Source organism: Leptopilina heterotoma, unplaced genomic scaffold (assembly GCF_015476425.1).
Source record: "Leptopilina heterotoma isolate Lh14 unplaced genomic scaffold, ASM1547642v1 Lhet_77, whole genome shotgun sequence".
NCBI classification, from domain to species: Eukaryota; Metazoa; Arthropoda; class Insecta; order Hymenoptera; family Figitidae; genus Leptopilina; species Leptopilina heterotoma.
Window position 1 is genome coordinate 126,637 of NW_025111177.1, and position 15,113 is coordinate 141,749.

The 15,113-nt window shown below is 30.8% G+C and overlaps 1 protein-coding gene and 1 long non-coding RNA gene across 8 annotated transcripts in view; one reads left to right on the top strand and one right to left on the bottom strand.

The window, feature by feature from the left end:
* The window catches only part of LOC122510889, a 300,548-nt gene that overhangs the window by 104,942 nt on the left and 180,493 nt on the right, over positions 1-15,113 (top strand). For 4 of the 7 annotated variants that reach the window (XR_006302471.1, XM_043625837.1, XM_043625836.1 and 1 more), the window contains exon 10: positions 4,041-4,335. Coding sequence is in view for 6 of the 7 variants with exons in the window: in XM_043625837.1 (XP_043481772.1) it covers positions 4,041-4,335 (295 nt within the window). In the remaining variant the exon portion in view is untranslated. Of the gene's footprint in view, positions 1-4,040; positions 4,336-8,526; positions 14,363-15,113 lie in introns of those variants that run through there. The other 3 variants (XM_043625834.1, XM_043625832.1, XM_043625833.1) reach the window with 1 other exon arrangement.
* LOC122510892 overlaps positions 1-15,113 on the bottom strand; it is a 113,137-nt gene that overhangs the window by 52,494 nt on the left and 45,530 nt on the right. The window lies entirely within an intron of this gene.

The following is a 15,113-nucleotide window of genomic DNA, read 5'->3' on the forward strand; positions in this document are numbered from 1 at the left end:
AAAATTTTATTAAAATTCCTGACAGAAATTCAATTATCTTCATAAATAATTAAAATCTTCGCAAAAATTTAAGTATTCTTAAAAATTTTATCAAAATTCGTCGTAAGAATTCATTTTTTAGAAAAAATTCTTCATAAGAATTCAGTTTTAAGAAACATTCGATTATTAAATATATTATTTATTTTTGTATTTAAATAATTGAATTCTCGTAGAATTTTCTAATAAAAATTGATTTAAAAATGAATTTCGATTAAAATTTTAAATAATAATTGAATAATAAAATTTATCTAGCGTGAATTTTGAAAAATAATTGAATTTTGAAAAGGTTTCTAATTAAAAATTAAAATCTTTGAAAATTTGAATTTTCCATACTTTTAACTGATAATTCTAAATAGAATTAATTTTTTTGAAAAAGTTCAATTGAACTTTTTTCTAAATTACTTGAAATTTTTATTTTCTAATATTTATTTTACTGAAGAATTTCTGAGTAATTTAATTGAATTTTTTTCTAAATTACTTGAAATTTTTTTTTCTAATATTTATTTTACTGAAGAATTTCCGAGTAATTTTAGTTAAAGGTTCTAAAAAATAATAATCGGATTTGTTTTTTTTTGTATTCTTCTTGTTTTGATTTTAATACAGAATAATTAATAATATCGAAAAATGAAAGGAGTATAGTAAAACAACCAACAATGCAGAATAAAAAGAATTGAATCAGATTTTTCCAAGACCACGTTTCGGTGGTTTGTTTATAAATTCAGTAACAGTCTTTTTGGTAGTTTTTTGTGGATTTTTTTCTTTCTTCTTTTTTTTCTAGAAGAAAATAACATAAAAATGATTCATGACAGTTTCCTGTGTAGAGTAAAACTAACGTGTACTTTTAAACATGATTCATAAAGCTTTGCGCGACAGGTAACTGCATTTGCTTCGCGTCATTAGCAATATCGTCACGAACTCGTCGTTCATAGCTTTCACCATGAAACCCGGAATCTTTAGGCGCACGAGACGTGAATCTCTCTCCCATCAGTCTACAAGAAGAAACGAATATGATGATGATGATGACTCATTGTTTCCTTTGTTGTTCCTTTCAAAAATTCTATTTATCTCAAACACAAGGTGCATCATTTAATCTCCCATCACCTTTAGTATTCAATTCTTACCGAAGAGGATTCTTTCTTTCGTTGAGGAATTAAAATTCTTGCCGAGGAAGATTCTTCCTTTACTGATGGAAATCGAAATTCTTACCGAGAAGATTCTTTCTTTCTCTCTTTTCTTTCTTTCTTTCAATTCTTTTTTTCTGTTTCTCTTTCTTTTTTTTCTTTCTTTGTTTTTCTTCTTACTTGAAATTAAAAATTGAAATTCTTGCCAAAGTTGATGGATCTAGACTTCGCATTTGATAATTAATTTTAAAAAATTATCAAAAAGTAGCTTTTAAACTAAAAAAAATTGTAAAAAAGTAGCTATCGAAATATTAAACTTGATGACCAAAAAAACTCGTTTTAGAAACTTTACAAAACTGACGAAAATTCCATTCTATATTTTATTTTTCTGACTTTTTCCCAATTTTCGTCAAAAATATTTACTTCCTTCTTATTCTGCTAATAAATTGAATTCCTGCAACGAATTTTATTATCCATGAAAGAATTTAAATATTTATGAAAATAATTTAATTCTTGTGAAGAATTTTATAAACATTTTTAAATAATTCATTTCTTTCGACTAATTTTATGCAAATTCTAATTTAAATAAGTGCATCCCCGAGGAATTTGTACCATTCGTGAAAAGAATTGAATTCTTATGAAGATTTTCACAAAAAATTTTTTAAATAATTCAATTCTGTTTGGAAATTTTATGAAAATAGTAGATATTGAAAATCATTGAATTGCGAAAAGTATTTAAAAATAATTAAATTTCACAAAGAATTCTATTTAAATTTTTGACAATAATTGTATTTTATTAAATTTTTTTTGAAAATAATTGAATTCCTAAAAAGCATTTTATTATTTATGAAAATAATTGAATTCTTGCGAACGATTTTAATTAGAATTTTTTTAAATAATTGAATTTCCAAAACGAAATTAATTACTTTCGAAAATAATTGAATTCTTGTGATGAATATTGTTATTTATGAAAATAATTGAATTTTGCAATGAATTTTTATAAAAATTACACCAAAATAATTGAATTTTCGGCAATAATTTTGTTATTTATCGACATAATTGAATTCTTCGAAGAATTATTTATGTAAATAATTCTTTTTAGAAATATTAATAAAATTCTTTGCAGAAATTAAAATTATTTTTTATAAAAAATAAAACTCATAGCTTAAATTCAATTTTTTTTGTCAAAATTTTAATAAAATTAATTCCAAGAATTCAATTAATTTTCGAGGAATAAATTTCTTTTCAGGAATTTAATATTTTTCAAAAATTTTATTAAAATTCCGTTCAAGAATTCAATTATTATTTTTATAAAAATATCTTTTTACAGAGGTTCAATCAGTTTTAAAAATTTTAAGGTATTTTAAAATAATTCCATTCCTAAGAAGAATTTTGTTATTTATAAAAATAATTGAATTTTTAAAAAGAAATTCATTATTTATAAAAATAATTAAATTCCTGCGAAGAATTTTAATAAAATTTGTAAGAATAATTGCATTTTTTTGAGGAATTTGTTGAAAATTGAATTCTTTTAAAAAATTTTATTATAATTTTTTTAAAGAATTGAATTCTTTCGACGAATTTTGATAAAATTTTTAAGAATAATTGAATTTTAACGAAGTATTTGATTATTTATGAAGATAATTGAATTCTTGGCAGGAATATTATTAAAATTTTTGAAAATAATTGACTTTCTGCAAAGAATTTTTTATTTGATGAAGAAAATTGAAATCTTGTTTAGAATCTTTTTAAAATTGTCGAAAATAATTGAAATTTTGTAAAGAATTTTATTATTTATGACAATAATTGAATTATGCAAAAATTTTACTAAAATGTTGAAAAATAATTGAATTACTGTGTTAAAAAATTTGTTACTTTTGAAAATAATTGAATTTTTGGGGAAGAATTTTATTAAAATTTTCAAAAATAATTGAATTTCTGTGAAGAATTTTATTGTTTATGAAAATAATTGAATTATTGAGAAAAATTATATTATTTATGGAAATAATTGAATTATTGCGAAAAATTTTGTTATTTTTGAAAATAATTTAATTCTTAATAAGAATTTTATGCAAATTGTTTTAGATAATTAATTTTTTCGAAATATTATAAAAATTATGAAGATTTTATTTTAAATAATTGAATTCTTGTGAAAAACTTTATTTGTGAAAATATTTGAATTTTTTAATTAATTAATTTAAAATAGTATTAAAATTAATTGAAATTCTTGAATGAGTTTTATTATTTATGAAAATAATTTAATTCTTGTTCAGAATTTTATCAAAATTTGTTTTAAAAACATTCAATTTCGATGAAAATTGTCAATATAGGTGAAAGTAATTGAATTACTGTGAAGTGTATAAAAATTTTGTTAAATAATTGAGTTTTTCATAATTTAACAAAATGCTATTCTATATTAATTGAATTCCTGTGGAAATTTTATTATTTTTGAAAATAATTGTATTTTGGATGGATTTTATCAATTTTTTTTTAATGATTGAATTATTTTGACAACAAAGAACTACAAAAAAAATTGAGATCCAGAATCAGAATTTTTTTTTTTTTGTAGCAAGAATTTCAATTTTCAAAAAAAAATTCTGATCCAGGATAAGAATTTTTTTTAGTTGCAACAGTTTTAGTTTTGCTAGAAAAAAAAATTCTGATCAAGGATCAGAATTTTTTTTTGTAGAAAGAGTTTAAGTTTTGCCACAAAAAAAATTCTAATCCGGGATCAGAATTTTTTTTTGAAAATTGAAACTCTTGCTACAAAAAAAATTCTAAACGTGGATCAGAATTTTTTTTCTGGCAAGAGTTTCAGTTTCGAAATATAATGAAAAATCTTGTGGTTCTAATAAATGGTAAATTTTTGTTTTCTTCCAGCGAGAGGAATCGATGAAGCGACTATTAGAGTGGAAGCAGCGAATGCTGCAGTCGCCGCTGACTCGAAAGCCCTCTGGATCAACAAACAGAGGGACGGCACAAAACGAATTATCAAACTACTACAAACAACAAGCTCTTCTTGATTTGGCTGCTCATGAAGCCTCCGTCGCTGAGGCACGTCACTCGAGGCGAAGGGACGAAAGCCATCGTCCTCACGTCAGGAGTAAAAGTTCCGACGGCAGAAGATCTGTGACCAACGTTTCGCGCTACAACAGCTACTCCAGCGATGACGAAGGTAGGGAAACCTCCTCACCTGAACTTATCATCTAAAATCATGCCTTCATCATTTTCTCAAAGAAAAAAAAAAAGAAATTTGGAACCAATTTTCAAAATTGATTTCTTTACAGTTTTCTCTTCTCTGCCAATTCGATAATTTTCACAAATTCTCTAAAGAAACAAATTTGTAATTTAATTTGTAACAAATTTGTAGAAAATTTGTAACAAATTTGTCCAATTGGCCAGAGAAGAAAATTCACCAAATTTTTGTCCAATTGGCTCAATAAAAGTTGTCTACTAACAACTGCTTCCAAATTTAACGAAAAGAATAATTATTTATATTCTCAATTGAAATTTAAACTTTGCAATTAGAGAGTCAAAACGAAAGTTCGAAATACAAGTTCCAAGTTCCTTGCATTTTGTAATCTTGTGCCCATTATATTAGTAGAGTTGGAAGCTTTCTCTGTAATGTATATAATTACATGTTACGTAGTTAAAAGTTTTAACAACGTTCGTCAAACTAAAGTTTTGCATCCAATGGACGAGGACGATAAAGCTTTATAACTTTTCTCTCTCTTCACGTCGATTGTTGTCCAGCAAAAAAAAAAGAACTGAAAATTTTTTTAAATCCTTTGTTGAGGATATAATTTAGAAGCCAAAGAATCGTGGAATTGCTATTTAAAAAAAAAAATAATAATACTTTGCTAATAAAATATCGAGAAAAAGACTAACACCAAAAAAAGAGGTTGGATATTCTAACAAATCATTATCTACTTAATTCTTTCTCGAATTCTCTTCACTTTTTAGATCTTTGCAAGAAAAAAAAATGCTCAGACTTATTATCAGGGTTGCCACAAAAATTGAATTTTGTTTTTCCCTGACTTTTCCTGATTTCCAGACAAACGTTTAAATTCAAACCATTTTGAAATTCAAGAACTTATAAAAATAAGATTTTTGCAAAAAAAAATTCAATTTTTAAATAAGTTTTTTAAAAATTCTCTAAGATTTCAATTAATATCTGGAATCTTAATATAATTCTTGGAAAAATTAAATTATTTTCTTAAATAACAATATTTATCACAAGAATTCAATTATTTTCAAGAATTTTAATAAAATAATTGTAAAAATCAATTATTTTCAGGAATTTTAATATAATTCTTTGTAAAATTCAATTATTTTCGTAAATAACAATATTTATCACAAGAATTCAATTATTTTCTAGAATTTTAATAAAATAATTGCAAAATTCAATTATTTTCGTAAATAACAATATTTATCACAAGAATTCAATTATTTTCAAAAATTTTAATAATTTTTTTTTCAAAATTCAATTATTTTCAGGAATTTTAATAAAATTCTTTGCAAAATTCAATTATTTTCAGGAATTTTAATAAAATTCTTTGCAAAATTCAATTATTTTCAGGGATTTTAATAAAATTCTCAGCAAAATTCAATTATTTTTAAAAAATTTTTTTAAATTTTTGAATTAATTAAAGTATTTTTAAAAATTTCAAAAAAAACTTTTATTGCAAAAATTCATATTATTATTTTCAAAAATAAAAAAATTTATCGAAAAAATTAAATTATTTTCAAGAAATTTTAATAAAAAATTTACAGCAAGAATCCAATTAAATTTATTGTAATTGAAAATTTAATGCAATTAATTTATTTTCATAAATAACAAAATTCTTCGAAAGAATTAAATTATTTACAAAAAAAAATTTAATATAATTCGTTGAAGAAAATCAATTATTTTCATAAATAATTAAATTTCTTGAAAAAATTCAATTATTTCCAAGAATAATTCAATTCCTGGAAAGAATTCAAGTTTTTTCAAAAATGGTAATAAAATTCTCGTCGAGAATTATAAATATAGCAAAATTTTTCTCCGAAATTCAATTGTTTTCTAAAATTTGAATAAAATTGTTGTCAAAATTTCTATTATTTTCAAAAATTTTCCTCAATTCAATGATTTTCAATGTTTATTATTTTAATAAAATTTTCCAAAAGAATTCAATTATTTTCATAAATAATAAATCACTTCCTAGGATTTCAATTATTTTTATAAAAAATAAAACTCAACTGAATTTCAATTTTTTGTAGAAATTTTAATAAAAATTCATTCCAAGAATTCAATTACTTTTATGAATAAGAAGAATTTTGTTATTTATGAAAATAATTGAATAGTTGCAAAGAATTTTATTAACATTTTTGAATATAATTGAATTCCTATAAAGAAATTTATTATTTATAAAAATAATTGAAATCTTGTGAACGAATTTATTGGAATTGGTTAAAATTATCAAATTAATTAGAATTATCAAATTTTTTTGAAAATAATCGAATTCTTTCGAAGAATTTTCAGGAAAATAATTGAATTCGTGGGAAGAATTTTTTTTTAATTTTGAAAATAATTGAATTTTATTTAAATTCCTGATAATAATTGAATTTCAGGTAAGAATTTAGTTATTTATTAAAATAATTGATTTCATTCGAAGAATTTTCTCAAAAATTTTTTAAATCGAATTAAATATACATATTAAAAAATCCAATTCTAAAAACTTATTTTTTTTCCAGTACTTTTAACAAAAATTCCTGACTTTTTCCTGATCAATTCTACTTTTCCTGATTTTTCCCTGAATTCCCTGACCCGTGGCAATCTTGCTTATTAACTAACGAGGTTGCACGTAAAATGTCATTAAATATGCATTCTACATCTAAAAAGCGGAAAATTAACAAATTGCTTAATTTCGATGCATTGGACATGAAACTTAAACGAAATTTAAAAAAAAACAAAGATTGATTGAGATCACTTTATATTTAAATTCCATTTTACTTATTAGAATTAATTTTAATGAAAATGAGTTTAAATTTAATAAAAATTAATAAGAATTTTAATTTTCAATAAAAATTTAATAAATAAAAAATGAATGAATTATTAAATTAATAAGAGATAAAATTAAACTCAACTTAAATTAAAATTGAATTAAAATAAAAGTTAAATTAAAATTAATTAGAATTACAAGATAAAAATTAAATTCAAATTTATCGAAATTAAAAAATTTAAAAAATTAATAAAATTAAAATTAATACTTTTTAGAATTGACTTATTAAAATGTTTTATTAATAAATATTTTACCTATATTGTTAATTAATTAATATTATTAATATCGCAATTATGTTAATTAATGTTAATCTAAGCTTAATTTATCATTAACATAAAAGTACAATTAAAAACCAAATTTATTTTTTATTATTCTGGATGAAACTTTTTGAACACTAGAATATGAATGTCAAGTAAAAATGTTTCTGGTACTTTTTTCTTTTTTTTTAATTACATTCTCATTAAAATTTTTAATGGCGTTTTCCAATTTTTCAAAGAAACGAAAAATGTAAATTTTAATCAACTCTTATTAATTTTTTTTTTCTTTTTTTTTAATTGAAAATGTAAAAGTCGAATAGAAAAAAAAAAATTGTAAAGAAAAAATTCTACGGACAGTTTCTCTCCTCGGGGCTCCTTCTCTATGGCGATGGTGGGTCTGGTCTGATTAAAATTAACATCTTAGACGCTTTTGAAGGTCGTCAGAAGCATGGCATGTCGTAGGTCAACTAACACTCTCGTCCTGCGAACGTCATCGCCTCAAGCTCGTTTCTTACAACTAATCTCCATTCAATATTTAATCTCTGCATCGAGAAAGAAACATTTTTTTTCATAAATATAATCCATTTTTTATCAAGATTTATATTTTTATTTTTTTAAATTAAAAAAAAAATTTTTTTATTATCAAGATAATTATTTTCAATTTTGTGTCAAACATAACTGAAATTAAATTTTAAAAAAGAAAACAAAACGAAAAAAATAACAAAAAAGAACAACAACAACAAAATTAAAAAAAAATAAAAATAAATAAAAATAAAAAATAAAAAAATAAAAAGAATCAAAAGAAAATTAATTGAAATTGAAACAAATGAATTAAATTAAAGTAATTTGAAGATTGGGAATGTAAAAATTAATAACAATAATGATTAATTCTTTTTTCTAAAATTGGAAGCTTTTGGAAGGACACTGCTTTTTTGAAACGAAATATTAGATTAGAGTAGATCTCTCAATGCAGAGACTTGCACAATATCTCCTGGTTGTGGGTAATTAACAAAACAAAAACAAAAAAAAGAAAGTAAATTAAAATGTATTTGTTTGATAACGAATCAGAGCTGGGCGATGTCCGGAGGAAGCGCACGCGTAGACCCTCGCATACAGGGAGGAGCCCCCGGAATTTTGGAGAGGATCGGTCACCCATGACTCCCGTCGTCGTCAACAACACTCACAAGTCGAGCGTCGCTTCCACTCTCTGTGGAATTCCGCCGGACGCCGGCTACGAGGAGGTCAACTACCTCGAAGGCAAATCAACATCAAGCACAAAATCACCCACCACAAAATCAACCATTCTAACAAAGGAGAGGAATTCCACGAAAAAGGAAAATATCACCGATTCACTCGAGACACCAAAGAAGCCCTCAGGAATTCTAAAAACACCGAGTGCTTATTCAAACCAGGTCACAAGGAACGAAGAAGGAAAGTTGAGTACTTTGGCTGGGTATATACCAGGTGAAACTTGGCAAACGAAGAATGTTCAATGGAAGACGAAAGACAATGACGAGGAGGAATATTGGGAGAAGAATAGTGAAACATCGAGAAACGTTGAGAGTCCTCAAAGATACTCGAAGACGGAGGAGGAAAATAACGATACAGTGAATTTGGTTCAGAGTAGAATCAAGTCCTTCGAGTCGGGTCCGAGTCCAGTTCGTGAGACGCTGACAATGCAAGAGCCCTTGAAAATCTCACCGCCACAAGCGACGACCGAGGCTCACGTTTCTAAATTAGACTCCAATAGAAAACCACAAGTCGCTCCTCATTCAGATACAAGAACCGAAGTCGAAGATGGTGCAGACGAGGCGAACAAGAAAAATAGGAACAAGTCCGTCAAGGATCTGCTCGCCGATTTTGAAAAGAAGTCGCAGCAAGTCAGGCAGCAGGAGGACGACGACAAGCGAAAGGAAATCAAACATCGCGGGGTTTTTAGCGACACCGAAACTCTTCTCTATGACACCGGCAGTGATTTGGACCAACCGGACAAAAGCGGCGAAGAGGACGCTCACGATCGCGAGTTCCGCAAGTTTCAAGAATACCAGAAGCAACAGGAATTGGTCAAGAGTCATGATTATCGACATCAGGACGATAGGCCCGACTTCCTCAAGGGTAGCCAGTACCAAAAGAGTCAAAAGTTCCCCGACAATCCGAAAAATGAGTATTACAAGAGCCAGGAGTGTACGGCGGGGCAGGTTTATCCAAAAAGTTACGAATACGCCAGAAAGCGGGAGTTGGGGACTCAGGAGATGCGGAATCAGGAGCTAAGAACGCTGGAGTTAAGAAATCAGGAGTTAAGAACTCTGGAGCTAAGGAATCAGGAATTAAGAACTCTGGAGTTACGGAATCAGGAGCTAAGAACTCTGGAGTTACGGAATCAGGACTTAACTCAGGATTTAAGGAATCAGGAATTTCAAAGAACTCTCGAGTATCAGAGCCAGAAGCACGAAAAGGAGGCGGAACCAGAGGCGTACTACCAGAGGCGGCAAGAGTACCAGAAGGACTTCAACGAATACCAAACGGAAGATTATCAAAGGCAGACACAAAATCAAAAAGACTACCGAAAGGAAGACTATCAGAAGCAGGAGTATCGAAAGGAAGACTATCAGAAGCAGGACTATCAAAAAGAAGACTACCAGAAGCAGGACTATCGAAAAGAAGGCTACAAACCCGAACTGCTAGAAGAGGTTTATCAAAAACAAGAATACCAAAAAGAGGACTACTTGAAACTGAAAGAATATCAAAAGGACGTCTACCGAAAGGAAGACCACCGAAAAGAAGACTACCACAAGCAGGACTATCGAAAAGAAGACTACGAAACCGAATTTCTAAAAGAGGATTATCAAAAACAAGAATACCAAAAAGAGGACTACTTAAAACTGAAAGAATATCAAAAGGACGTCTACCGAAAGGAAGACCATCAAAAAGACGACTATCTTAAGGAGGACTATCAAAGGAACGACTACCGAAAGGAAGAATATCGAAAGAACGATTACCGAAAGGAGGACTATCAAAAGGACGACTACCGTAAGGAGGACTATCGAAAGGAAGACTACCGAAAGGAGGACTATCGAAAGGAAGAATATCAAAAGGAAGACTACCAAACCGAACGTCTAAAACCGGATTATCAAAAGCAAACACACCAAAAAGAGGACTACCTAAAACTGAAGGAATATCAAACCGAAGATTACCAAAAGCTCGGGGACTACGAGAAAGAAGCGTCAAAAACCCAAGACTACACAGGAACCATTAGAAGAAAACCCGAAGACAGAAAAAGAAGACGGAAGACCTCGAAGGGAACCGAAGATCCCGAAGGTTCGCCACCATGTTACACTCGCCTAAGCATGACCGAATCGCTAGTTACCCACGGCGATCAATTTTCCGGAGAAAGTGAAAACACTTCCCCGATTCCAAAGGAGGACGCATCACCAGAAAATCACTATCTTCCCATGTCGCCTAGAAAATCGATCCTCGATCCAAATACAGACGACAACCAAATGCCATCAAAAATGATGGAGAGCCTATTCGCCACTCTCGATCACGAGGAGAGTTCCTACGTGGAAATGACCCAAAATGGACTCGCTCGTTCCCTACTCGCCCCGAATTCGAAACAAGACTACGGCGATTACTCGGCGCACTACGAATTCGTCTGTGTCACGGACAGTAAAATGGAACCCGTCTACATGGAAGTGAACCAACTGGCGGAAAAAGAAGAAGAGAAAGGGAAAAAAGAGACCGAAAGGGCAGAACTTCCGGATATTTTGACAGCTTTAAAATCGGATAGTTCGGACGCTGATGACGAATCGTCGAAGGACTTGGATTCTATCGACGCGCCGCGACATCCTAGATTCAGTCTCTCAGATACTTTCAGACCGGCTTCGTATTATTTAGGCGCTAGTAGAACTCTAATTGCCGAACTCCACGATTCCTCGGATAGTGAATTGGTGTCTCCGCCTCCGATTCCAACGTCACCGCCACCTTTGGAGGATTTAGAGTCCCTGGACACTCAGGACTCTTTGGAGTCGCTCAAAAAACTCTCCTGTGGTTCGCAAGTTTCTGCAAACAGAGATTCGACAGGACAGGGAGAATTAACGATCAGTTCCAGTTTTCGGGATAGTCGGAATTCTCTCGAAAGTGCGGGAAGTGATTCGGCCGAGTTGAGAAATCCGGACGAAGCAAGACATCGACAACTGAAAAGAAGACCTGTAAGTGACGATGTTTGTGAAGTTTTGGACAGTTTGGATGAACTGGAATCCCTTGGGAGTCGGTTCGATGGGGCTAGCATCGACTTAGATCAGTATTTGGAGGAATTGCAGGCTAGGGACGCTTTCAATGTGGACCTCTATGCGAAGGACTTGAGTTACAATAGTATTTATGGTTTTAATGAGAACATGTTGGTTGCGGATAAGCTCCAAAAGACGTCCTGTCAGGATAAGATGAACCTGGATCAGCCTTTTACTTATGGTACGAGGGGAAAAACAAGTTCGGCAAGCAGTCTACCTTCGATGCGAGTCAGCGATCTTCCGCCCTCTCATCAGCACTCGCAGTCCTTCACCGGAGACGCTCACTATGAAAACGTGACCAGTTTCTCGCCTCTTAGAGGTTCGCCAGCAGTTCGGTCCGATCCGGCAATTCTGGAGAGTCCGGAAATCGTATCCGGAATTTCAATTCACTCTAGAGATTCTAGTTACTCGCGACCGCAGCAAATATCTCCGATTGACACCAGACAGGAGATTTCAACGCACCATTCCCGATCGGTGAGTCAAGATTCGGCGCGGTACTCTTTGTCGCCAAATCACCGATCGTCGTCGAGTCAGGACTCGAAGACGTCGCCGCAGATTTCGTATTTGGCTTCTACGGATCACGCGCCTTATTACTATTCGGATCTTCAGACGGGAAGTGCAGCTGAGGCGCAACCGAGGTTGTTTCACACTTCGAGACTGCCGCAGCTGAACAATCAACGAGGGGACACGGCGATTAATAAGAGGAACGACATTGGACGGATGGTGAATCCGATCGCACGCCAAATGCCAAGGCAGATCCAGGTGGACGATATTGATGAGGCTAGGAGAATCGCGGCTGAACTGAGAAAAACGTCTCAACTTCTAGCTGAGGACAAAGCGGGACTTGTCGATAAGAGGAACTTTTACGAAGCTGATACTCTCCGAAGGGTTAAGTCTACGGATCCATTGCCCGATATCGCGCTCCCGGATGTTAATGCGCGGAACTTGTATCCTCAGGGTCTAAGGGATAAATCTGGAAGTCAGCAATTGGAGGCGCAGGAATTTCCTGTAGTGACAACTTCACATAGACGGTCGAGATCTTTGGAGGGACTCCTAGACGATGTGGGACTACAGAATTTGGTCGAGGAGCGAAACAGGGCTAATAGGATCCGAACCGAAAGTACAAATGCGGAAAGTGTGCGAAATACGAGCAGTTTGCCTAGAAACAGAAATGCGGAACGAAGCAGCGAAAGTGAGCGCAGAATCGAGAATCAGAGGTTCGACGGTGAAGATCCGTGGGAACAGGACTCGCTCTGGAGGGAGAGTCTAAGGAGAGTAAGTCTACGGCACGCGAGGTCCTTGGACAATCTTGACACTCCGCCAAGACCAGCCAGAACTGATTCGAAGTCCAGGGGGAAAATCACCAGAGGAGCGACTTACGTGAACGACAGTGTGATATCTGACGATCGATCGAGAGTGAAACGAAGATCCAATGAAAGCCAAAGTGAAAGCCAAACGTCGAGTCAGATTTTGGAAGATTTCCCTCCGAATTTGGAGAACGGGAATTCGGATCAGAATGCGAATGACGACGCTTATGAGACGCTGGCTATGGACAGAATAGGAGCAGGTGGTTATGTTTGGGACTCGAAGAATGAGGCGTACAGGAAGCCGAGTACTCTTGAGAAGCATTTTTTAGTGGAAGGCAACCTTCCCCCGAGTGGGTCGAGTCGCACGGCGACATCGTTCGAACTCGACCGAGAAAAGCTCCGTCAGTGGGACCTGCTGTCGAGCGCTTGCTTACTCCAGGAACAGCAGCGCACTTCGATGGCGGATTCGGGGCGAGGGTTGCCTATCAACGATCGAGTATCTACAGGCCGCGAAGGCCGAGAATCGTCACCGAGGACGACGTCGACAATAACGACAATGATGACCACCACGACGTCAACGACGATGACAACAACAACGTCCACGAGAACTTTGTCAGATGAGCATAAAAGAATTCCGAGCAAGAATGATTTGCAGGAAACGACAACAACAACTACAGCAACAACAACAACGAGGGCTGCAGGTGAGTGGCTCTTGAGGACTGATGGTGTGGTGTTCAGGAAGTGAGAGGACCTCGGCCGTGTTCCGACTCGACGTTCTTCTTCTTCTTCTTCTTCTATTTTGATAATGAAAAAACAGCCGAAAGAAAGAATACTCTTTTTATTGTCATTAACTTTTACCAAGGCGACTGAATTAGAAAATTTTGAATTGATTTTTAATTGCGGAAAATAAATCAATTGCTTTCTGGGTTGTTGAGTAGAAATTTTTTAACTTGAATAACTATGAAAGTGAAAAATATCTCTTTTTTTTGCATCGACGTGAAAATATATCTGGAAACGGAAATCCAATGGACTTTAAAATATTCTATCTTCGATACTATTTAACTAAAGCTCAATACTTTTAATTAAATTTCAACATTAATTAAATGAGAGTGTCGATTTATATTTTCAGTAACCTAATAGGCTTTATTTGATTTCAATACTTAAATTTAAAAATCGATTTCCAGTTTTAAGAATTTACGACTTAGAACAAATCTATTAACAGGGTTGCCACAAAAATAATTAAAGATGACCCAATGATAAAATCATTATTTTCTATTATAAGAATATTGTTACTGTAACTTCTTCAAAATTATTTTCATCATTTTCAATTAAATTACTATTTTCTAGAATTTTTAACTAAAATTATTCTTTAAAAATCAAAATCAATTATTTTTAATAATTTTTTAATAATTTTTTAAAAAGTTCTTTGAGAATTTTCGATTATTCGGAAATTTTTCAATTAAATATATATTAGAAAACAAAAAACTTCAAGTAATTTCAAAACAAATTTAATTTAACTGCTTTTAAAAAATTAATTCTACTTAATTGTTAGTTAAAAGTATAAAAAACTCAATTTTTCAAAAAGTTTAAAAATTCAATTTTCAAAATTCAATTATTTTTAAAAAAATCAAGCAATAATGCTTTAAATATTCAATTATTATCTCAAATTTTAATCGAAATTTATTTTCAAATCAATTTTTATTAGAAAATTCTACGAGAATTATTCAATTATTTAAATACAAAAATAAATAATTTATTGAATAATTAAATTTTTCTCAGAATTAAATTGTCATAAAGAATTTTATCAACAAATTTTTAAATAATTGAATTCTTTCGATAAATTTTAATTAAATTTTTTAAAATAATTGAATTTTTGCGAAGAATTGAATTACTTATGAAGATAATTGAATTCTTGACAAGAATTTTATTTAAATTTTTGAAAATAATTGACTTTTTGCAAAGAATTTTATTTTTCATAAAGATAATTGAATTTTTGACTAGAATCTTATTAAAAATATTGAAAATAAATGATTTTCTGCGTAGAATTTTATTGAAAATATTG